General features: G+C 39.8%; 1 protein-coding gene across 1 annotated transcript; it reads right to left on the bottom strand.

Annotated features, from left to right (window-relative positions):
* Positions 1-295: 295 nt before the first annotated feature.
* On the bottom strand, positions 296-5,646 carry LOC122544116 (probable G-protein coupled receptor 139). The gene is made up of 2 exons (XM_043683155.1): positions 5,580-5,646; positions 296-1,167 (listed from the first exon to the last, which is right to left on the bottom strand). Exons 1-2 carry the CDS (start codon positions 5,644-5,646, stop codon positions 296-298), a joined length of 939 nt encoding a protein of 312 aa, XP_043539090.1.
* Between the last annotated feature and the right edge of the window lie 21,223 nt (positions 5,647-26,869).

Genomic DNA, 26,869 nt, shown 5'->3' on the forward strand with positions numbered 1-26,869 from the left:
TTTGAGATGTTTCGAATCTATTTATGAATGACACATTTATTCGATGTTCATTTGACAAGGTGAGAATTGAACTTGTGCAGGAGTAAACATTACCAATGTTTATCGACCTCATCACAAATAACATCTATTGTATTCCAACTTTGTAGTGTCTATTCGCAATACTGTCACAACTTTGACCATAGTTACTGCAAACTCATAATTTGGTCAAACATTAAACCATCATATAGGAATTGTAAACACTGTAACACAGGCGAATGCACTCTCAGATGTGCACATCATTCATTCATTGTATAAATTATGAAACCAGAGATTTCAAAGCGTTCTTGATTTTCTCTCTGAACTTGGACTGAGCTGCTGCATAAATAAATGTGTTTGTGCAGCAACTAAAATTCCGAAACATGAATCCGAAATCTTGAAATATCAACTCGGACTCTGTGTAAAATGTTCCTTTAAAAGTGTAACGTAAGAAGTTTATGATAAACATCAACCACAAAAATATAAAACTTCCAGATATGGCGAAAAGTAAAATGACGGATTTCCTCCTGCTTTCCATCTCTGGGTCACTATTTTTCTCTCCATTACTGTGGGTTTTCAGTTCCTTACGAACTCGGCTAGATGCTAAAATGTGTCTTACAGTCAAAGTGTTGATCAACAGAATTAGAGCAAAGGGGAGCAGTGGAGTTAAAGCTTTAGCAAAGCATTCATAGCTCACCCATCCAGAATCAGAATAAAAGTTCGGTTTTACATAACAAAACCATGGTACATTGTCCACTATCTTCACAGGCTCATAAATAAAGTAGATGGGAGTGCTTTTCAAACAGAGCAGAATGCAAGTTGTTGAAAGCATGACAGCTGCAGTTTTCTCTTTGCAAAATCGTGTTCTGAGATTAGGACAACAAACAGCTACAAATCGATCAAAAGAGAAAGCGATGGTGAACCAGACAGAACAATCTATGACTGCATCACACAAAGCATCATGAGCACTACACGCAGGAGTGATGTCCAGGAAAAACACTGGAGCTTCATAATAATAAATAACCTTTTTCAATATGACTTCAAAGATAATGACCAGGAGATCTGCGATTGCCATAGCCACAAGGTAGCGAGTAGTGCACTTTGAGACGCCACAATTTCCACGAGAGAATATCATAATTGCCAGCAAGTTACCTGTGTGAGAAAGAAAGGAAAAAGGTGTTGGAATTTAATCAGCGAACATCTATATCGGACGCAATCAGTATGGAATGATGGTGCACTGATTGTGGGAAGGGAACATCAATCACAGTATTTCTGTTACTGTAGAACATGAAACTTCAAAGCTGAACGTAAAGTGATTTCACGCTGATGGATGGGTTTGTTTGAATTCTTGAACAGATGAGCCTTCTCTGGATCGTTGCCGGACTGAGAGGAGAGAAAATTCACGCTTATACATGAGTCACAGTTCATCTTTCTGAGGTAGAGACACTTTTTGTTCTGGATGATCCTGATCTTTTTTTTCCCATTTTAACCTGAATGTCTTCCAGTGACGTAGCAGAATAAATCTTTCAGTCAGATATCAACTAATGAATACCACTGTTCACAGCATTAGTTTGCATTCAGAGTTCACTTGTCTTTCCAACATAATTCAAAATCATTTGCTTTCATTGAGTGGCTGGCTTCTGAAATTCAATTCTTCAAATGAGAGAGAGTTATTTAGATGACTGCCACAGGATTTAATCACGTGTTTAAAACTGTACACTGAATCAATGTCTGTATGATGTCACAAACTCACAGTAGGAGTAGGCCATTAGAGATTGAGATATGATCGTAGCTAATCGAGTCATCACACGTTCCATCCCACCCATAACAACTTTTCATCCATTTATATTCGAGAACCTGTCCAACTCTGCTTCAATCTCTCTGCTTTAAGTGACTTTGCACAAATGAAGTGCAATAGACTCATGAACCTTGGTAGGTAAATTACTTATTCTCAACTCTGTGTTCTATGTGTTGCCTCTTATACCGAACCAGATAGACGGAGGTCTTGAAGCTCACACAAGAAGAAAACTCCTTGCTTTCAAACCATCTATTCCAACTATTATTTCCATTCATCATTATTCCCAGATTCCGAAAACACTGTAATAGAACCTTAGGAATCTGGAAAAGAAAACTCTCTGTCGGGGTGCAAAGACAATATTTTAACCCATAATAAAAGCACCGATCAAACCTGATTTCCCCACCATTACCATGCCCAGACGTGTGTCCATTCTCGTTTTTTCTCTTTCCCTGGGAATCTTCAATGTGCAGTTGACCTGGCTCCAGCTCTATTCCCAAAATAAATTTCAATCTCACTGGCATTCTGAATTGAACTCAGATTGGAGAGTTGTTTTCCATTCAGTTAAATACTGTTCTACCTACCTGCCTCTCGTTGTCTGTTTGGCGCCTGGTCCAATGTAGTTATGATTGGGCCATTGCAAAATGTGAAGCTGTCACGTGCCTAAAGTTGCACAGACGTGCAGCAGTAACAATCGCTGATTTTCAGATTGCAAGAATCGAAGACCAGCCTGTGGTGAATATTGACAATTTGCACTGCAATGCTAACACAGGAGTGCTGGAATATGCTGGTATTCCAACACTGGAAATAGGTTCTCTTGAAGACACTTGAGCAGAAGGTCAATTACTGCATTAATAAATGTGTTGCAAGCAACAGCTCTTGTTGATGATGACATTTCGTACTGCTGACGAAAACGTCTGTATTATGAAACGGTATTGGGATTGAGAACGGGTATCGTTCACAGTCGAATTGAATGTAAGGGTGATCCCGAAGGCCAGAACGCTTCTTCTGCTTCCTTTAGTTTTGCTACCAACATATTGACAATACTGAATGTAATAAAACATTCGTGATTCTAAATCGATTTCCAATGTAACAATTACCCCGCTGGAAATAAAAACGTAAGCAATATGACACAATCTATTAGGTTGTCATTTGCTCCTATTTGGTAACCTGATCAAGACTCCCATTCCATTTTATACGTTTTTTAAAACTGAAATTCAACAGCATGTTGTCCTTTGATATCTTCCATACATAATTTTCAACGTGGGATCACTCCCAAAACTCTTCCACGAGATATTGCTGAATGAAAGGCTGCTCCATCCTCAGTTACACTGACGTTTAGGAAAACAAAGAACTTCAGCTACTTGAAATCTGACAATGGGACAAATATTGTTGGAGAAACTCAGGATGTCTACCACCATGCATGGAAAGTAATAAAAAAAAGTTAAACTGGTTGGGAAACTAATCCAGTTCAGATGAATGGCGCGGTCTATTCTCCCTATCGATGGTTCATAATTTTATATACCTCTATCAGGGCTCTCATTAGACTCTGACGCTGTCAGGGAAACAATCTAAAGTTTTTAATCTGTCCTTTTAGCTCATGCACACCTATCCAGGCAATATCTTGGCAAACATCGTTTGAACGCTGCAGAAGTGCTCATGTGGTGACCAGAACTGTGCACAAAACTCAAATTGTCACTTCATTAAAGTTCTTTACGCTTGCAACATGATATTTCAACTTTTATACTCAATACCTGACTGATGAAGTCAGGAATGATAAACACTTTCTTTATGAACCTAAATTCCTGCATTACCACTCTCATGAGCAACTCGTGAAAAAAAAAATGACATTGCATGAAAAAGTGAAAGTGCACTCCGGATGCACTCAGAATGTACTTACGTGTTTTTTTTTTCCCATTCATGAGATGAGGACTTCGCTAGCAATGTCAGCCTTTGTTGTCAAAATGGCAGTTAAGTGTCAACCACATTGCCATGTGGCTGGATTATCTGTAGGCCAGAAGGATGATAGTTTCTTTCCCTGAGTTTTTTCCAACAACTAAATCATGGTCATCATGCATTCCAGATATTCAGTTGAATTCAAATTCCACTATCTGCCATGTAGAGACTGGAAACCACTGCATGGCCGAGGTTTCTTGATTAACAGTCCAGTGATAATATCACTCGGCCATCGCCTCCCCTGACTAAATGCACTGCATGTTTGTTATTTGTGTCGAGTAAGCAGATGGACTTAGGAATATTACAGAAAGGAAACTGGCAAGCTTTTTTCATGATAGAGATGTCCCTGTATATGGGACATATCGATTAATCATGGTACAACTGCAGTTCATCTCTGTGAACCTTGAAAACCTTCTGGAAACCATTAACATAAATGCATCATAATTTATCTAATCAACAAATGTTTCAGTGAGAAAGGAATCTGAAGACGAGTTTCAACTAGTGAGTATTCCTTTGTAAATTGAATATAATGTTTTGTGACTGACTCGTGCCTCATGTAACGAACCGGTTTCGATGAGATCCACGTGAAGCTCTGAAATGACTGGATGTTGCATTAATGGAAACATTTATGTTTTCTCATTTGTGTCTGTGACTCGAGCATCTGGGTCATGAAGAATAGGGAAGAATCTGACAGCAACGTCTAATTATTCAGAGCATAAGAGTTCCTGATGCGTTAGAATTCCAAACAGTATCTTAGATGATGGACAACATATTTGCTCTGATGGACCGCCCTTTGGCTTTAGCCAAGGAGTGGCAGATGGAGTTTGACTTAGCTAAATGTGTCGTTTTGCATTTTAGGAATGCACATTTGTGCAGGCTTCAGGGGAATATTACCAAACAAAGAGAGCTTAGGACGCCGATTCGCAGTTCCTTGAAGGTGGAGTCACAGGTAGATCGTGTAGTGAAGGAGGCATTTGGTAAACTCGCACTGTTTGGTACTGTCAGTACTCTTATGCAATTTCTATGTAAGACTTCTACAAGGTCACTGGACAGAAAAATCTTGAGCATTTTCTAACAGATTCATAACTTAGACAATGGATACAATGTTTGGAAAGCTTGTGTCAGGCCGATGCTGCTTGCAAAGCATGTATGTACTTGCACCGTAACTCATTGCCTAATGTCTTTGCAATATCCATTATCAGTCTCTTTTTTTCTTGATATCCCATGGATGGAAATGAAGTAAAAGGGCCGGAGGTTTTCATAGGTCAGTGCAAGCCACTAGTCCAGATGAAAAACCACTGTTTATCTTCAGCAATTGCATAAGGGAAGACAAATAAAAAAGAAAAATCCAGCACATAATATGAAAAGGCTGACTCAAATGTATGCTATTTTATATTGGAAACACCTCATTAATTCCAGTGAGAATCAAACCTTAGTAAAGTTCTACGTAAATTGGTATTCGCAATAACGTAACCGCATGCTGATAACTGTTCACAACAACATTTCGTACTTTGCACAAATATAAATGAATAGATATTTCCAATAGTTTTCCTCAGAATGTCTACATTTTTGATATCCATTTCAGCACTGGACAGCATTAACTGAAAGGAAGTAAATCGTTGACAGAAAGCATTTGAAAAACATGCAGTGATGAAACATCACCTGAAGAGATAGAGTAAAATTACAGAGATAAATCAACTGATTTGATCCAGCAACTGAATGCCTGAAACAAGATCTGTGCAGTTGTGATCAGCACATAACCTTATCAAGCACTGTGGAACATTTATAAATCTTCGCTATTACACTTACTTACCAAGCAAACCAATTATAGCAAGGACCATATAGTAGGATTTCTTTAAATCGTACATTTGAAACGCCATTTATACGTTAATATGCGTTGCTTTGTGCTGCTATTAATCCATTTGTAGTTAATTCTGTGACGAGAAAAGTCCAGTTTAATTCATTTATACCTTGTGATATTTCCATCGCAATGTTGTGCTTAACACAATTTCTAGCCAACCGTAAACCCCAGGATGTTTGCATTGATGAAATCTGAAAGATTAATTCGCTTTTGTTTTTTAGGCGAGTGAGCTCATGCCAGAGTCATGTTTTCCGATGGAAATAAAATTAAACTGATTATGACACTGTTTGAGATTGCATTTCATTGATGTGAAGCATTGGGCTGAGACACAGCTGCACAACTCTCAGAAAGTGAACACAGAGCATTGAAATTTCACAGCAACACTGTTGTCCACCCAGCATCACAGACGTGAAAAGATTTCTGATTGAATCTGCTATGCCCTTCATTGACAGTCAGTTGATACACTGTCACAGTGTATGTTTTCTAGTGGGCAGAGTTATAACTCTGGGAATGCGTTAACGTAGATAGTGCCAGTTAATTAGTAGAAGAACTGTTCACAACCTTCAGCGAAAACACACTACGAAAGTTAGAAGGGAAGCCACTTGAAAAACGAAGACGCTTATAATGTTTGACATGACTTGGAGATTCCATCGATGGACTGGGATGTACCAAGTGAAAAATCACACAGCGCTAGATTACAATACAAAAGATTTATTTAGAAGCATTAGCTTTCACGCTGCTTCTTCAACACGTGGTTGTGGGGTATAAGATCGTAAGACACAGAATTTATACGAAAAGTTTACAATGTGATGTAACTGACATTATATATTGAAAAAGACCTGGATTGTTTAAATCTCTCATCTGTTAGAATGAGCATGTTGGTTTCAGTTCTGTCACATGTAAATCGCAGATTTTTTTTGAAGTTTCATTCTCAAGTGAACTTTACCAGTCCGTTTCATGTTGGCCTCGTTAATGCAATTAAGGTGTGGCGTGCCCTATGTGAGACTGTATGTGCCACAATGTTCAGACTAATTCCAATCTGAAAGAAAACAGATTTACAGAATCTTACATCGTTTCATGCAGTTTTTGAGCAAAATAAAATATAATTCTGCAAGGACAAATTCACCCCACAAACATATATGTGTGTGTATGAGCGTGTGTATGAGCGTAAAGGGTGCCTTGTGAGAGGGTGCGTTTGTGCATGTGATTAATCAAGTGCATGTGTGCGCGTATGTGGGAGAGATTGTACATGGGAGAAGGTTTGTGTGAATGTATGGGTCTGCAGGAGTGTGTTTGTTTCTGTAGGAGTGAGTATGTGGAGCAGTGCCTGGGTGTATGTTTATGTACGCGTCTGTCTGTGTGTGGCTATCGATCTGTGTGTGTGTGCGAGTGTTTGTCTGTGTGTATCTGTGTGTGTATATAGTGCAGTGGGGACACCTGTCGTGTGACATGAACACAAATTCCAGGTTGAGACAACCCCATGGGTACCGAAGTTGGCTATCAGCCTCTGCTCAGCCACTTTGCATTGTTGCCAGTCCAGAAGTCCGACTTGGAGAATGGTCACCCGAAGGCCCGAGATAAAAGGCCCGGGACCACTGAAATGTTCAACGACTGTAAGGGAACACTCCTGTCTGTTGATTGTTGCGTGGTGTCCATTCATCTGTTTCTGCAGCCTTTGCTTGTTCTCGGCAATGTACGGGTTCATATCACACTACAAGTGACCTCAGTGCACTACACACAGGCACAGACATGAATGTGCGAATGCGTGCGCGCGCTCTCTCTCTCTCTCTCACACACACACACACCACACAGATGCATACACACAGGCAGACGCACAGACACACACAAACACTCCGACGCACACACACACACACCTGCACGCACGGTTCGCCAGACACAAACATGCCTGTACACCCATACACTCACGCAGACCTGTCTCATTCAGAAACTCTCGCTCATACGTTCACACATACGTTCCCACACTCACATGCACATGCACACCCTCTAACAGATTGATACCCTTTTACACTCACACTCACGAACATACACACGCTCACTCACAGCTAGACTGAACGCATTCCGCCCCACACACGCGCGTGCACATACACACACACACACACACACAGATGTTCCAGGCAAAAATTGTACTTGCAGATTTAGATTTTATTTTGCTCAAAAACTACATGAATCCATGCAAGTTTCTGTAAAGTCATCTTTTGAGATTGGAATCAGTCTGAACCTTGTGGTACAGACAGTGTCACAAAGGGCACCTCGCACATTAAATGCATTACCTGGCCCGACTTGATACCAATTGTTAAAGTTGACACAAGGAAGTAAAATTGAAATAGTTCTGTGATTTATATATGAAAGAACTGTTACCAACATGTTCATTCTAAAATGTAAAAACAATGACTGCAAATGCTGGAAACCAGATTGTGGATTAGTGGTGCTGGAAGAGCACACCAGTTCAGGCATCATCCGAGGAGCAGTAAAATCGACGTTTCGGGCAAAAGCCCTTCATCAGGAATAGAGGCAGAGAGCCTGAAGGGTAGAGAGATAAGTGAGAGGAGGGTGGGGTGGGGAGAAAGTAGCATAGAGTACAATAGGTGAATGGGGGAGGGAATGAAGTTGATAGGTCGGGGATGAGGGTGGAGTGGATAGATGGAAAACAAGATAGGCAGGTAGGACAAGTCATGGGGACAATACTGAGCTGGAAGTTTGGAACTGGATGAGGTGGGTGAAGGTTTACATGAGGAAACTGTTGAACAGAAACTGTAACGATGAGTGAAGATTTCGAAACTTACTGATTGGCACTGAACAGTTATTTCCCTTTGAGAATAGCTCGACTGCACTTTTGTTGAACGCCAAAATTAGTTTACTGATTGAAGCTGTGCTTTGGTCGCGCATCATTCATTATCACTGGCGATATTTTGGTGTTGACATAACGTTGATTTTTCTTAAACTCACTTCAACTTTTGCAATTGCTTGAATCCCCTTTTGTTTCCTAATTCATTTAAATAAAGTCAAAGATGCAGCCCAACACAGCATAAGACAAACCAGAATATTAATGCAATTTCACGACAGTAATACGTTCTTTCATGACAGTTAATTAATGATCTTCAGAATCATCATGTCCTGATGAATATTCTCAAATCCCTATGCTCCCAATTGTGACACGGGTTTTGCGGATCTATATGAAAAGTATTTCCAAGAAGGTCGTTCCTCAGTGAGTCCAGGTCAGGTGTACATTTCAGCATTGCAGGGCATTACCTCACATTACATTAACCTCACAAAGTCTGTGTGCAACAAACAATGGTATGTTATCATCTAAATCGAGGAGCAAACGGTCACAGAGAGAGAGAAAAAAAGCAAGTGAATGCCTGAAGTGATCGCCATGTCACATTGCCAGATATCGTTTCAAAATTGAAAGATTTGAAATGTTTATGTTTATTCACAAAGCACATCAGTCACGGCAAGTATCATGTCATACTATTTCTGGATAACTTATGCACGAAAAGTTCTTCCTGAATTAACAATATTTCCCGTCGTTGTTCAAGTATTCATTCGGCTTTCCTTTTCATGATGATCAAATTCCAGATCCTATCACTGACACCTTGGTAAGACTTCTTTTATGATATTGAATTTGCAGCATTTTTTCAATATTATGTTTTCCAAATTTGATTTAAAAAAAACAGTAAGCACGCTATGAACTTGATATGATCCCCATTTCATTTAGTCTATACTTGGCACTCAGCCTCAACAACAAAACTCTAATGGACGTTAAAAGGAAACAATATCATGTGTTCAAGCTATACTGTCAATACAACGGTGTTGCGGACTCCAACATTACAGACTCGACGATGCAGCTCATTGATGTTCTCAAGTCCTTCTCTGAGTGAATCCATTTAAGATTTATGTTGTGATTTATATGGATTCTGGTATGGAGAGTTTTTTTTTCCTAATTTAAATCTGCAACTGGTAATTGTAATTAATTAGTTGCATTAGTACAGCCAGTTATTCACAGAATCACAAAATTGATAAAAATTACAATGAGGGCATTCGTCCCTTCATGCTCTTTCCTTGTACGTTATCATCTTAATAATGACAGTAGCAATGCAACATTATGAGTGTAGTCGTCATCATTCCACAGTGATGTTCAGTGAGTGAAGTATAACTAAGAGTGATGATGAAAATATAACTTAACTGAAAGGAAAGAAAATGGTTTCGACATCTATCTGTGTTTATGTACTATATTTATTTGCTTTATTTTAAACATATAATTTATGAGAAAAGATATTTTAAATATATACATAATCACTAAGGAATTGCAGTCCTGTACAGTAGTGTATAAGCAAGCAGACAAGAATTGGAGTTTAAACAAATCATTTCTTACATGTCTCACTTGTGCAAAATGATATTTACATTAATATATTTATAGTATATATTAACTGCATTTTGTAATTGGTTGTACAGTGAAATATCCTTGATTGTTCAATAGTCTTGGAATTTCATGCATTTGTCATTGTCTGAAAATTGTATGAAAAATAACAACTCATTTAATCTACATTCTCAAGACATGACTTCAACATTCATTACATGGGTTGAAGAGCATACGGCTTTAACTGATTGACGACTATTTTCTAACTAAAAGAAGGTAGGGTGGATTCCTGTTCAATCAGGGCAATGTACTGTGGAATGAATAAGCCAGTCGGCCGAGTCGTGTTTCCTTGTGCACGGTCGGTGCCTGAACAGTTCCTATGGACGAAAGGACCGACAGGTAGACTGAGTAGCAGAATAGAGGGTGTAGACTGTAATTAATGTGAAGAGGTGCTTTCTGCACTGTTGTTACAGCAGAAGTGGATGATATACAGGCAGAGCAGGGTTTGGAATGGAAGGATGTCAGAGTGTTGGATGCGTGATTTATTCTTGATAACTCCTTGGGCGACATGGTGGCGAACTTGTCTCACATCAAAATATAATTTAAAAGTGTTCAAGGACATTGAATGCAAAGAAACCAACACAGAGACAAGGAACAGTATAAGGGCTAAAACACTTTTAAAAATGTTGTAATTAAGCAGTCTTGAAGACGTTTATAATTTGTGATTTTTCTTGTCCATTTGTTGTTAACACAGTTCTTTGAATCCCATCTGAAAAGTTGAAAAATGACACTGTGCAGAATTGAATATTTGCAATGTTTCTCATTCTGACTAGCACGAGATGACATCAATTTCCTTCCAGCTCAGTAATTTATATTCGCAATACGTTCATAGATTTGACCATGGATTACTACACCTTATAAGATGTCTGTAAATCTGGCATTTACGAACTGGAAACACTGAAACACAGTTCAGTGCACTCTCAGATGTGAAGATTCTCATTCATTGTATAAATGAGAAAAACAGAGATTTCAAATTGCTCTTGTCAAAAGGGTAACTAGGGAAAGAATAGGGCCCCTCAAAGATCTGCAAGGCGGCCGTTATGTGGAGCCGCAGAAAATGGGGGAGATACGAAATGAGTAGTTTGCATCAGTATTTACTGCGGAAAAGGATATGGAAGATATAGTCTGTAGGGAAATAGATTGTGACATCTTGCAAAATGTCTAGATAACAGAAGAGGAAGCGTTGGGTGTCTTGAAACAGGGAAACGTGGATACAACCCCAGGGCCTGATCATGTGTACCCGAGAACTCAGTGGGAAGCTAGACAAGTGATTGCTGTGCCTCTTGCTGAGATATTTGTATTATGAATAGTCGCATGTGAGGTGCTGGAAGACTGGAGGCTGGCAAACGTGGTGCCACTGTTTAAGAAGGGTGGTAAGGAGAAGCCTCGGAACTATAGACCAGTGAGCCTGATGTCGGTAGTAAGCAAGGTGTTGGAGGGAATACTGAGAGACAAATATACACGTATTAGGAAAGGCAAGGACTGATTCTGGATAGTCAACATGGCTTTTTGCGTGGGAAATCATGTCTCACAAACTTGATAGAGTTTATTGAAGAAGTACCAAAAATAATTGACTAGGGCCAAGCGGTAGATGTGATCAATATGGACATCAGTAAGAGTTCGACATGGGAGACTGATTAGCAAAGCTAGATCTCATGGAATACAGGGAGAACTAGCCATTTGGATACAGAACTGGCAGAAAGGTAGAAGACAGAGAGTGGTGGTGGAGGGTTGTTTTTCAGACTGGAGGCCTGTGCCCAGTGGAGTGCCACAAGGATCAGTGCTAGTCCTCTACTTTTTGTCATTTACATAAATGATTTGGGTGTGAGTATAAGAGGTGCAGTTCGTAAATTTGCAGATGACACCAAAATTGGAGGTGAAGTGCACAGCGAAGAGGGATACTCAGATTGCAACAGGATGTTGACTAGACTGCCAATGGACTGAGAAGTGGCATATGGACTTCAATTCAGAGAAATGCGAGGTGCTGCATTTTGGGAAAGCAAATCTTAGCAGGACATATACACTTAATGGTGTGGTCTGAGGGAGTGTTGCTGAAGAAAGAGACCTTGGGGCGCAGGTTCATAACTCCTTGAATGTGGAGTCGCAAGTAGATAGGATAGTGAAGAAGGTGTTTGCTATGCTTGCTTTTGTTGGTTAGAGTATTGAGTACAGGCGCTGGGAGGTCATGTTGCTGCTGTATATGACATTGGTTTGGCCGCTGTTGGAATATTGCGTGCAATTCTGGTCTCCTTCCTATTGGAAAGATGTTGCAAAACTTGAAAGAGCTCAGAAAAGATTTACAAGGATGTTGCCAGGGTTGGAGGATCTGAGGTACAGGGAGAGGCCGAACAGGCGGGGGCTGTTTTCCCTGGCGCGTCGGAAGCTGTGGGGTAACCTTATAAAAATAAATAAATAACCTCTCTCAATATGACCTGAAATGGCATAACCAGGAGATCTGTTATTGTGATAGCTAGGAGATGGCGAGTGGTGCTCTTCAAAACGGCACATTGTCCACGGGAGAGAATTATAACCACCAGCAAATTACCTGTGCGTGAAACAAAGGTAGAAATGTTGGAATGGACTCACAAAACACTTCTACCTCCAATTCTGCCAGTGTGGATGAATAGAGTAAAGGTTCAGTGGAGGCAATGGCAGTGTTTTGCTGTTGTGAAATGTGAAAACCCCAATGCCAAATACAAAATAATTTCGGATTTACGAGGTGTCCAGATACTGGAAAGGAGTTGAATTCTCAAATACATGTGACATGTCTGGAGCATTGCCTGACTGACAGGGGAGTGTCGAGATGAATGCCCGAATGATGAATTGTATTTTCTGAGGTGTTTCTTGTTCTGGATGATAATGATAGAATTGGTTCCCATTTCAAACTGAACTTCTTCCAGACACCTCACAAAATAAATCTGTCTCCCCTTGACCAGACACTCAACACAACTGTTTCTCACATTAGCTATCAGCCATGCTTCACGACTCTCTATGATTCGTACACAACTCAGAATCAGAAACACGACTAAGTGGGTGGCCTTTTACCTTTGTTCCATGTTGCAGGTCTGTTTTATATTTCTGAAGCATGTGTCTCCATCCTCCATTAGCATGAATCCTGTATGAGATAATGAAATAGGAGGACACAAATATGGTCCAACCTGAGAAATGTTCATGGCGAATCTTACTATCCCACATTCCGTTGTAGCTCTGATCGCCTTTCACTCATATCGAATGCAGTCTCAATTTAACATTTACTCAAAAAGTGAATTCCTCTGCTTTTAGTGCACTTGCAGAAACTCAGTGAAATATACTAAATATCTCTGGTAAGATAAAAAAAAAACATTCTGAACTCTCTCTGGCATGTGCTGGCTCTTAAATCGGCACAGAATCCCAAAACAATTCAATTCCACACAAGATGAAAATATCCTTAAATTTGTAATGCAACATCAGTGCTTAACATAATTTCCTTAACTGTTGCCTCATGACCTAGAAAGCATAATGGAATACAAGGCAAAAGTGATCCAAAACCTCGCTGATGGTGTGGAAAAGCCAATGTTTCCAAAGAAAGAGAAACATTCTGTTTAGCCTAGTTTTCCACCATTCGAAATACCAGAAGCATCACACTCACACACACACAGCTCCCTTGCGCTCTCTCTCTCTCTCTCTGACACACACACACACACGTACACTCTCACGCACACATTCACTGAATCAGTAATGGGCCTGGCAGGAAGTATATCACCAAGACAGTGCCAATGTCACCAGTATTCAGAACCGAACGCTGATGGAAGGGTGGTTTGCATTCAGGTGAGTGCCCTACTCAACTCTTGCCTTTTTCTTTGCCTGCCTTATCCCAACAATACATATCCATGAGACAATTAAGTTCTGCTTTGGCCACAGCAAACTAAGGAAGATGCGAACACGTGACACCAGATCTCACAGACGTATGGCAGTGATGCAAAATGATGTCCAGCTTATGAGACTCGAAGGTCAAGCTATGTGGAAAAACGACAATTTCCACCACATTTTTGACACAGTAGAGTTGGAATAGCCTGGTGTTCCAACATTAGAAGCAAAATGTGTTTGAAGCTTTATTGTGGATATGTAGCAATCAAATGTTGCTGCTGATGATCTTCTTTCTTACCGCTAGAAAAAAAACTTTATGTAACATGAAAAAGTTATTGCCAACTAGAAAGGGAATAATTCATGGTCACATTGAAGGCTCTGAATGCTTCCTCCTGCTACTATATTTTTAATTTCGATATTTTACCAATACTGAGTAAAATAAAATAATAAAGTTTTAAATCAATCTTTCGAATGATAATTACACTGTTGTAGATCAATTAGATGGTGTGCCATGCTCGTTATTACATTTTCAGTTGTTCTTATTTGGTAATCTGGTCACCTGATCGAGACATCGATTACATCATCCTTATTCTGAAATAATCACGAATAATTCAACACTGTCGTCTTCTGCTGTCTTCCATACACAATTTCCAATGTCTGATCACTCCAGCAATATATTGCTGCAGGCGAGGCTGCTCCACATGTCGTTATAATTATATATAATCAAACAAAGAACTGCAGGTCTTGGAAACCTGAAGTAGAGGCTCAAATTCCCGGAGAAACTTAGCTCGTCCGGCATCATGCGTTGCGAGAGAAAAAATCATAAGCGCCACTGGTTGGAAAACTACTAACTCGAGTTTAGAAGAATTCCACTGTCTATTCACCCGATCAATGCCCTATAAGCTCTCTCGATATAGCTCAGGCACACTAGCCCAGGCAACATCGAGGGAAACATTGTTTGCACTCTGTACAAGGCTTCCTGTGGTGATTAGAAGTGCACAACAATACACTAAATACAATTGGATTTTTTTATGTAGCTGCAACATCAATTGTCAACTTAGATGCTCAATTCCTCGACTGATGAAATAACGCACGCCAAGCACTTTCGGTACAATCCCTTCTCTCTGTGTTGTCACTTTCGGTATCAAGTCTTGAAACTATCTCACATTGGAAAATGAAGTGAAAGGAAACTCTGGAAGGGCATGCATCAAATATATAGTTCTTGGTTTGTGGACCAAGCATAAGGAGCTTCCAAATATGACCAAAAGGACACTGGCATGCTTTTGAAATGACAGAGCTGTAGCTGCAAATAGTCTTACCCTTGCTCTTTCTTCAATCATTTGACAACTGTACTGGTGAACTTGAGACACTTCTGGAAACCCTTAACATAAATACACAAAATTGCTCTATACACCCACTTTTTTCAGTTACAAAGGAATCTCAAGACCAGCTTCGAACATTGAGAATATCCGGTTAAATTCAATGCGATGTGCGATGATTGCCTTATGCCTAGTACTGGGTTGTTAAATTCATTTGTAGCTATGAAATAAACTGGCATAACAATCATGGAAACATCTGTGCTTTCTCATTTGAATCTTTGACTCTAGCCTGTGGTTCACCATGTTCGAAAAGTGTGAGTGGACCATAAGATTAATCGAAGTATATTATTTTCAAGAGCATTGAACTTCTAAAGAATAATTTGAACGCTATGCCATTATTTCTTTCTGATTGAGCGCACTTTGGCTGTTGGCCCCAACAGTTGCAAATGGAGTTTAATTGAGCTAAATATAAACTGTTTCATTTTGGTAAGGTGAATAACCGCAGTTATCTGTGGAAAATTGCTGAACAAAGAGAGCTTTGAGTGCATATGCAAAAATGTTTGAAGGTGGAGTGACGGGTCATCAGGGCAGTGAAGAAGCTATTTCTTACGCTTGTGCTTACTAGTCTTCCATTGAATAAATGAGTTGGGAGGTCATGTTCCGGTCATGCAGGTCATTGGTCAGGCTCCTTTGAGAACACTGCATTCAAGTCCATTCTCCCTGCCAAGGTTGGAGACTTTGAACTATGGGGGCAGGCTGAACGGGTTGGAGTTTCTTCCATGGAGCTTCAGAGGTTAGAGTTGATAAATTCACGGCAGTTGTTAACAGGGAGAATTGCCAACGTCGTTTTCAGACGATAGGGGAGTCCAAAAATACAGCGCACAGTTTTAAGAGGAGACAGAGAGGACAGTAAAGGAAAGTAAGTGTCATTTGTATCACAGAGTGGATGGCGTGTGCATGGAACAGGCTGTCACAGGAAGTGGTGGAGGTTGGGACAATTACAATATTTCAAAGGCATTTGAATGGGGTGGCTGAGAGGGATGTCGGCTAACTGCTGCCAAGTAGAACGAGATGATGGAGGATTTCTTGTCACCATGGACGACATGGAGTGAACATTCTGTTTCCGTGTCGTGAAATGACGTCACACAATAAATTCTGACTAATCTTTTGACAATGCCTATACTTATTTTACTGTTGGACAAAACGAACGCAATTTCTGAGTTAGATTTCCAAATCATTACGGGGCAGAACAAGCTTGGGCAGTTTTCTACAAATTGCAGAAATAGACCATTGGAAGCTTTTTGGAAGGTTTAGGTCAGGTGAAGCATGCACGTGTTGCAACGTAAAACTTTCTCTATTGGTCTAATGTCTTTGTATTATTTATTATCATCCTCCATTCTTCATACCCTGTGCTTGGAAATGGAATCATAGCGCGGTCGGTTTTGATAGATTATCAGCAGCTATGAATCGACATGAAAATTCAGCCGTTTATTTTAAAGTTCGGCACAAGAAAATACAAATGAAAAGAAACAGGCAGCACGATAAAATGTTTAAAAAAGACTGACTGAATTGTTTGCCATTTTACAATTGAACTATCTTAAATAATTCCAGTGAAAAAATAAAGCTTATCACAATTGCACATAGATGGACAGTCACATTAACAGAATAGCACCACAAACAACTATCCCATTCCCAACAGAGAAACCTACTTTGCACAAACCTACAGGAATAGATATTTTCAATAATGTCTTCCTCAGAACGTCTACATTACCTGATGTCCACGTCAAAACTGTACAACATTACATGGAAAAGTTAAATGATTACCAGAATGTCATTTGAAGAATTGGAATAAAATTGCAGACACAAATCAACTCAGTTTATCCAACAACTGACTGCCTGATGTATGGCCTGTGCAGTTGTGAACACCATATATATTTTCAAGCACAGTGTTAAATTTGCAAATCTTCGACTATTACACAGCAGCTCAGATGCAGCAAAGATGTAGTCGACTCTTGTAAGATCGTACATTTGAAACGTAATTTCTAAAGTAACATATGCTGCTTTGTGTTAATTGCTTCGTATTTACTTCGACAGTGAAGAAAATCAAAGTACCATTGATTTTTCCTTCTCAAACTTCAGTGGCGCTTGTAATCCTCAGGATGCTGACACTGACAAAGTTTGAAAGATTGATTCACTTTGCAGATGAGTTAGGTCATGTGAACATCATGTTTTCCAAATAAGACAAAATAAAAGATTACTACAATGTGTTAGATTGCCTTTCTTTGATGAGATACTTTGAGTTGAGACACAAGTGCAGAACTCTGACAAAGAGAAAAAAGAATGAAATTTCAGAACAAAACTGTTGTCCACTCGAATATCACAGACGTTAATACATTTCTTGTTGTTTCTTCATTGAAATCTAATTAATGCATTTCGATAGCATATGAGGTCTGTTAGAACTATTTTTCATAGAAAAGAGGGTTAACTTTTCTCTATTTACCTGGAAGTGCTGCTTTATTATAGATCCAATATGAAGATCAAATTGGCGAGAATTAAAATTGATTCAGTTTTTAAATGGATGAAAATATGTTGATTACGTTCACCGTCAATTCTCTGAACACCTTCCCATATTTATACAGCTCTGGTCAATTGCTGCTCCGTTGTCTCGGTTCTCTACGTCCTCCAGGTTGTATTTCGTTAGGACTCAGCTCAGGAAGTAAATCAGGGGAATGAGTAACTCATTACAGCGTTTTTTGTCGCAGTGCTTAGCACTGCTGCCTCACAGTGCCAGAGACCTGGGTTCTATTCCCGCCTCAGACACCTGTCTTTGTGGAATTTGCACGTTTACCCCGTGTCTGCGTGGGTTTGCTCCCGGCGAACTAGATTTCGGAGCGCTTCTCCGTCAGCAGGTGATTGTGGAGTAAATGATTGTAAGACAGAAGTTTACAGTATGATGTAACTTGATTGAAAAATTCCTTGATTGTCTGTTACGACTCCCATCTGTTAGAATGGCTGTTAATTTCACTTAGTTCGTATGTAAATCGCAAACATTTAAAAAAAAGTTACACTCTCAAATGTACTTTAACAATTGGTGTCAGCCCAGAAAATGCATTAGGTATTAGCAGCTCTGTGTGCTATTGTCTGTGCTATAATGTTGAGACTGACTCTAATCTTAAAAAAAGGCAATAACGGAATCTTGCATGCTTTCGTGCAGTTTTTGAGTAAAGTACAATGTAACTTTGCAAGTACAAATTCATCCCACAAATTTATATGTGTATGTGCGCATGTAAGTGCGTATGTGTGTGGGTGGGGGGTGGGGGGGGGGGTGTCTGGGCGGTTGTGAAGGAATTGAAGGAGAAGTTGCTGAGGGTGAGGACCAGTTCCACCAGTCGAATGAGTGTGTGTGTGTGTGTGTGTGTGTGTGTGTGTGTGTAGTGCAATGGGCTCACCTGTAGCGTGTCATGAACCCAAGGTCTCGGTTGAGGTCATCTCTACGGGTCCCGAACTTAGAAATCAGCCTCTGCTCGGCCACTTATCACTGCTGCCTGTCTGGAAGTCCGCCTTGGAGGATGGTCATCTGAAGGTCCAAGGTTGAATATTCCAGACTGCTGAAGTGTTCTCCAACTGGGAGGGAACACTTCTGTCTGTTGACTGTTGTGCAGTGCCCATTCATCCGCTGCTGTAGCCTCTGCTCACTTTCCAATGAACCATGCTGCTGAATATGACATTTAAAGTGAGTTATTTGATCAATATCTTGATTGTGCTTCATCGAACACATTCGACCAACCTTGCGCATGTTGGCACTCAAAGTGGATACCTGCTCATCTATCTGAATTCTTGTACAACCTCGGGCATCTGTGTAATGACTCAAACCAAATTGAGTGCACAGCAACAAAAGGTTTTGGAATCGCCTTGGACACTTCTCCTGATAATTGTCGAAACATTTAAAGAATATTGAAAAGTTTCAAGACCAACTTGCAATTCAATTTCTGCCCATGCTGTTGTCTGCAATGAACACTTTATACATTTTGAAGAAGATTTGCACCAGATTTCAAACGTTAACTCTGTTTCTCCATCCATCTCTCTTTCTCTCTCTCTCTCTCTCACACACACACACGCACTGCAGAGTTTCACCAGTACTCCCCCGTTACCCTTCCTTGAACAAAGGTGTATCATTCTGTGTTTATGAATCCAGGTTAGCATTGCAGTATTCACTTTACATTGTCCTCTTCAATCGAAAAACTAAGTGCTGTATGATATTTAGACAGCAAAGATTCGATGTTAATGGAGTAAAATGACAGAAAGCCAGGGATGTATTCCGGACATTTTGAAGAACTGAAGGTGACTGAAGTTTTCTAGAGAATAATGAAAACTACTGGGTTAGATGGAGAAAGACTGTTTCTCGATCTAGGAACAGATCTTATCTAATAAGTGAAGGACAAAAGTGAAGGAACAAAGCCTCAAATTCACATACATCATGTTGCACAGACTTTTCCTTGTTGACTCACTTACTGAAACTATCCAATCATCTGTTAAGTCCTTCTAAGTCTGCCTTGCAATTTACTGTGCCATCTAACCTTTTGTTATTAGCTAAAATAACATATATTAACCTCATCTCTCTCATTGATGAGATTTATAAAAAGCTGGATCTCATGCAATGGTTCTTCTCATACCCACTATTACCAGCGTTACAACCGATAAATGATCTGTTGATTTTCACTCTAAGTTTTGTGTTTATCTCAATCCTCATCCGAAGTCTTGTTTCCCCATCACTAGTGCTCTCAGTGACGTGTGTTAACTCTCCGTTCAATAGCACCGGTTTTTGATAATTTTGTATTATCTTGCTTGCAAATCCTTTCCTGACTTCAGCAGTTCAACTCCTTTCAAAATGTTCCAACACATCATCCCACTGCTCTTTCAGTTACTTCGCCATACTTGTGTCATGAGGTTTGTGGTAAAAAAATATTTTTCTTTACCTTCGAACCAGTCATAACTACCTGAAATAGGGCAGGAGGAAGCAGCCTATAGCATTTCATTGATGTACCATTCGCGAATCAAAATAGCTTGAATGAATGATATCGAACTTACAATACTGGAAGCTCTTTGCATTTGGTATGTGAGAGTATGAGATTCACAGACACAGAAATTATGGATGAATTGAAAAACACTTCAAGCGTATTTGACAAAAGCCTGTACGTCATCATGCACTACCTCTTTGTGTAAATCGATTCTTGTTATTTATTTTCATTCCAAGCAGAAATACATTCTGCTGATATGAAGTTGAAGGTGTGTGTTGTAGTTGGATGAAGACCATCTGCCGTTGAAAGAGAAACACATGGAGAACAAATATCTTGGTGCGTAAGATGTCATTTCTGGCAGGAATTTCATCCTGTGAGGGATAGGAATTTGGGGAAGCTGAGATTCTTCACTACAAAACTAAGAGTAAAGCACAGTTTTAAGAAGATTTGCAGCTCATGTTGAGGTTCTGGATGTAGGGTTGCTTGCTGAGCAAGAAGGTTCGTTTTCAGATATTTCATCACCATACCAGGTAGCATCATCAGTGAGCCTCCAGATGAAGCACTGGTGGGTTCGCCCGCTTTTTATTTACGTGTTTAGCTTTCTTTGATTTGTAGCGTCATTTATCGTGGAGATGTCATTTCCTGTTCGTTTTCTCAGCGGGTGGTCATGCACACTGGAAATAGTTTACAACAGATGTGAAAAAAAATCCCATTGGGGTGAAAAGGAGTTAAAAGACTACAGTCGTTTTCACCGTGGTAACGGGGGACACAAGAGGTCTTATTGCTGGTCGTTGAAGAAAGGCACTGTGGGGAAACATGTGGTAAAAGAGGCAAAGACAGTGGGATTGTTGTTGTGTCACCATAGTGTTACGAGAGCGAAGTACAGCTCTCTCATTAGAGGCAAGAGACTGGTGGACAGTAATCTGAGGGCCACCATACCTCAAGTGGGGGAAGAAGTTCAGAAGGGGAGTCCTTCATGATGACCTCCAACTGGTGATAGGAATTGACGTCAGATGACGTAAGGAAGGTTTAAGGGTAATAATATAAATAAATAATTCACTAGTGAAAGCCAATGTAAGGCGTAATGTAATTTAATTCAATAGTTCAAGACTGTAAATATTAGGTAATTCAAATCTGTGCAAACCATGTCTTAACTGGCAACACATTCCGTTTCCGAGAAGCCCTGCTCTTGCTGACCCATAATGGTTCCTGATGTGGTATAATGGGTAAACCACTATTATTGCTGTGATATGGCTTGAGTGTTCCTTATCCATTAGCCTGTCAAGTATCTACTGTGAAGATTTGACCCTTGTCAAGACAGCTGCGTTGAAGTTCATAAACAGCACTAACGAAACTAACTATTTACATTGCTACAATATCTCAGACTGCACAGACCTGGCTCTGTTCTGTACCTGCTACCTTCACAGAACAAAGAGTTAGTCAATTAATATTCTTACCGCTAGCATTGTGGCAAGCACTAAAAAAAGGCATAGTTTTCTACTGTAATTTCGTTTAAATGTCTTGAATCTATGTAATAATATAACAGGTGCGAGTCAAGTAATACCTAGATTTTAAAATTCATGGACTGGTCTTCAAATCCCATGGCATTGCTTCTTAATGCCCAACTTCTCCATTCTCGGAGAAAACTGTCTTCGTCTAATTTTTGCCTATTGTACATTCTTACTTAAAATTGTTCCATTGCTGATGGCCATTTCTTCATTCATCAAAGTTTCAAGCTCTGGAATTCCCTTCCTCTGTCTCTTTACCTCTCTATCACTTTCATTCCTTAAGACCCTCCTTCAAATCTGTGTCTTCAACCAAGCATTTCGGATTTTGTCACAATATCTGTTTACATGGCTTGAGCCATGAAAACTATTTTAAAAAGTCTTGTAAGGCTTTACGCCATTTACAGTTGAGCAAATGTGATGTAAGTGGACTGCCAACTATGTGAAGACAATAGTGTTTTTCCGTTTCAAAAGAGAATGGACCTATTTAGTCTGGCAAGTCTTTGCGTTCGTGATTATGTTTTGGCACATTCATATCCTATCTGCGACTATGATACAGACATTTGAAAACCAAACACTTCTAAAGAGCAGTGTTCGTTATTTGCAAGTTTATCCAGTTTAGGAATCCGACTAATCACTGCAGAGTTTTTTTTTGTATTTTGTCATCTACGAATGTGTGTGCTTGGGATCAAGAGCATATAGTTTCATTGTGAATAGTAGCTTAGTTCCTAATCAGTTTTGCTACTTGATCTTTTAAACCACATATTTTTTCACAAGTTACTGTTAAATGTATGCAAAAATAGAGTAAAAGCATCGCTAGGTGTATATTACGGTAGTTAAAAGAAACAAATTGATGATTTTGCTGACAATATAGAGCCATGATACTTTTAGTACAACTTGTAGAGTCGTGAAGCTTAATTACGATTACGTTAGCCCATTTAAAGCTAATGCAATGCAGAAAATAAATCATTTGCAGTACATCTTTGTACCAAACTCAGAAGGGGAATCCCACTGCTGATGTAGCATTTCTACTGCCTGCACAACATATCCTGAGTGTCTAACACTGCTCAGTATTGTTTTATAAGTAAAATAAAATCTGTTCTAGTCTCTTCTAAAGAAAGATCTTTCCAACAGCCTTAAAATGATTCAACGTAAATCCAATGGTCATTTTATGCCTTCGTTCTGTCATGCCGACTGATTTGTCTTCACTTCTATACCTTTTGTTACACAAATTCAAACAAGTAATTACATTTTTCAAAGTAAAAATAAAAAAGCATAATGAAAGTACATGTTAAAATTAAATACTTTAATGTTAAACACTTTCACAACCAATTATTTTTGTGATCCTTTAGAATATCGAAGTTGTGAGGATGCAGATGATTATCGTTGTCAATTTTCAATATTTTATGTATCCTTCTCATATCAAAGCAAGTGTAGGAGTTACAACAGAGCAAATATTACTTGGATGAACTCAGTTAGAGCGATGCAATCACAAACAAGATGGAATAAGCAAGATCCTGGGATCTATTTTCATCCACCATAATACTTGCTTCTTCACTCAAATCAGTACTTCCTAATTATATTTGATGTGTCTACTAGATTTCCAGAGGTAATGCCATCAAGGAGTATTAAGGAAAAAAAGAGTGTTGTAGGAGTTAATAGCTTTCTTTACAGGCTATTGTCGACACAGAGAGATTTAGTCAGACCAAGGTTCTAATTTTACTGCTAGGCTGTTGAAAGAAGCCTTGCGTCGGTCAGGCAGACTGCACTTTGAATCAAGTGCACACAATCCTGAATCACAGGGAATCTTGTACAGGTGGCATCAGACCCTAAAGACCACGTTGAGAGTGGACTACCAGTGTTCCATGAATGATTGTGATAAAGGTATCCCAATCGTATAGTTTGCCATAGAAATGCCCCAGACGAATCTACTCAATTTACTCCCTTTATTTTATTATTCAGACATGAAGTGGAGGGACTTTGAAATTAATTAAAGAAAAATTGATCGGGCAGAATTCGGACATTTCTGACTGATATTGTGGATCTGAGGGGAGGGAGAGATAAAATAGGGTCGGTGACTTAGATAAACAGCACCCGAAGAGAGCACGCATAGAATGAAATAGACGTCAGATTAAAAGTGTAAAACTTGGCCGTTTTCCTGGCGGGTTGACATATTATTGTTAACCTTGGTAGGAGATCCACTGCCAGTCAGGTATTGTAGTCTCTAACAAATTTAGGAAAAATGAGTCGTGTAAAGTATCTTTTGAAGATGCCGAATGGACAAAAAAAAAAAGAATTACCGGGTATGTCACACGAATATGTTGAAAACTTACGATAATAGAAACAGGGACTGGAGAAGCAAGTGCTCATTACTTTCCTGCATTGTGAGGAGTCAAGTCCACATATCGTGGAGTTTGACGTGCTTCAAAATACGTGACGTAATGAGAAAGTATTTGTGGAGAGGAATAGGATAGTGAGCTTGTGGAGAGGAATAGCTATCTGTCTGAGAACAAAGGAACGAGTTGAAAGATTTCGTGCAGCAGTATAAGGCCATATGCAGGAATAAGAGGTGGAGGACTGATACTGAGGCATGAGCTGGTAGTAGAGAATGCTGTTCCGATTAAACAACAACCCTAAAGGCTTACAGCAAATAAAAAAGGTCTAGAAAGTATTGGATGGGATGCTCAATGAAGATATCACCGAAACGAGTCAGAGTGAGTGCAGTTTGCTGATCGTGGTTGCTCCAATTCTGAAGGGGTGCAATGATTTCATGAGGACTATCAGAATCTCAACGTCGTAACAAAATCAGATGCTTATCCATTAATAAGGTTGGAAGACTGTATAGAGAAAGATGAACAAGCCACTTACATCACAAAGTAGGACTTATTGTATGGATATGAAGACGTTTCTTCATTTGTAACCCAAATGGGCTATATCCATTCAAAGTTATGCACTTTGCAATGACATATGGATGCAGACAGTAAGAAGTTAAGGGGGGGGGGGGTGGCTTAGAGTTGTGAATTATTCTTGTTTAGTGTTCACTTTTTGAGTTAAAAATAAAAATGAGCTTTTTTCTTAAATAGTGGAATTTGGATGTTCTCTGTCATACACATTTTAACATTACGTGGCGAGACGAACGTTTGTGGGTGTTCAGGTTAAAATAATAAAGAGTTTCACCTCCATGTCAGAACACTATAAACATTTCAAAAATTTCATAACTTGTTGAGAGTTTATGTTGATATTAGAAACGACCATTATAACCTCACACTGGGGACTGTTGTTAGCTTTGTCTCTGTGATGACATACACAGCTTTAGACAGCACTACGTCCTGTTTGCCCCAAGGCGGAAACAGTGAACAGACTCAAATAGAAGAACTGGGAAGAACTCAAACCAGGATGGCAATCGAATTGAATATATTTATCAGGACATTGCTTCGAAGATAGGGACATAGGGAAACCATTCAGCCTGTTGAGATAAGCACTTGCCTTTAGCTCACATCAACTAATGTATTTGTTTCGCAGGAATTCATCTTTCTCAGCTTTAAAACTAGCAATTGATCAGACATCTACTGCCATTAGCGGAAGATAGCTTGAAATCTCAAGCACAATTTTTGTGCAGAAGTATCTCTCCTGAATGGTCTGACCCGAATTCTCAGGTGATGCCTCCTTTAATTGTGGAAGCCCCAAACAGTGGAAATAGCTTATCTTTATGTATCCTATCATCTTTCCTGTAAATACTTTGGAGACACTATACTGACGTATCTATCCAACAAGCATTCACAAAAGCTCGACATTGCTGAAAGAGATTATTTGGCCGCACAAGTCAGCACAAACCCTCGGCAGAGTATTCAAATCCACACCATCCCCTCACTTACTCCCAGAAATCAACACTTATCATAGCCCTCCCACCTGCTTATACATTGCTGCACATTACAGACTAATTTAACATGACCTTATCTGCGCATTTTTGTAGTGTTGGAGCAAACAGGAGTGTCGGATGAAACCCAAACAGACATGGGGAGAACGTGTAAGCTTCACACAGACTGTCCCCTGAGGCTGCAGTCGAACCCAAGTACTTTGCACTCTGAGGCAGCAGGACTAACCACTGAGCTTCCGTGCTTTTTGCACTCTACTTCTCTACTGACTTATTTTGTACAACTTGCGTCAGTATCCCAGTTCCCTTGCAATTGCTTATTTCCACACGTAAGAGTCTGCAGTATCCGTTCTAAGATCACTTCCTTGAGATCAAACATTTTCCACATCAGACTAAAACTGAAAGGAGTGGCATGGTCCTTCAGTGGTGAGTACTGCTGCCTTATAGCACCAGGGTCCCAGGTTCGATTTCAGCCTTGGGTGAATGCTTGTGTAGAGTTTGTGCATTTTCCCCGTGTCTGCGTGGGTGTACTCCGGTTTTCTCCCACAGTCCAAAGATGTGCAGGTCAGGTAAATTGGCCATAGTGTTAGGTGCATTAGTCAGAGGGGGGTGGGTTACTCTTCGGAGGGTCAGTGTGGACTGGTTGGGCCGAACCCTGTTTCTACGCTGCAGGGAATCTAATCTAACTAACCACACATTCCTTCCTGAAATCCGTCCTAACATCAGTTCTGAGGAAGCGTCACTGGACTGGAAGCGTTAAGTCTAATTTCGCTTCATAGACCTGCTGAGACTTTCCAGCAATTTCTGACTTACAGCATTTGCAGCTTTTTAGATTTACTAATTTCTCCGTACCCGTCTGTTTGAAAACACGCATACACCAGATCGATTTGATCAGTCTGCAGTAGTCCAGTGAACAAACGCTTACATTTATGTAGTCATGGTCAACTGGTACGTATAGAACGTCCATTCTCTCTGTGTGTCCTCAGTGCAAAGTGGACGATTTCAACAGGAAAAGCACCCCACCATCGCCCCACCTAGAATCAACAACATTTCCAACTGCTTTCTGACCTGAGGAAAGATCACTCCGCTCAAAATGTCACTTGGTTTCTAGATCTTCAAATGCTGCAAGATTTGTTGAGTTTCTCCAGCACATTTTGCGTGTTTTACTCAGAAACAACCTCTGAGATTCAACTTCAGACAAAGTCACTCACCAAACTCATCAGACAGGAAATTACAGAAGTC

The sequence above is a fragment of the Chiloscyllium plagiosum genome, chromosome 46, assembly GCF_004010195.1.
Source record: "Chiloscyllium plagiosum isolate BGI_BamShark_2017 chromosome 46, ASM401019v2, whole genome shotgun sequence".
Lineage (NCBI taxonomy): Eukaryota > Metazoa > Chordata > Chondrichthyes > Orectolobiformes > Hemiscylliidae > Chiloscyllium > Chiloscyllium plagiosum.

Bases quoted from the DNA above. Each gene is read 5' to 3' on its own strand.
- LOC122544116 (XM_043683155.1), bottom strand. From the start codon at position 5,646: ATGGCGTTTCAAATGTACGATTTAAAGAAATCCTACTATATGGTCCTT. The intron at 1,168-5,579 runs GTAAGTAAGTGT...TTTCTCACACAG, and splicing joins TGCTATAATTGGTTTGCTTG to GTAACTTGCTGGCAATTATG.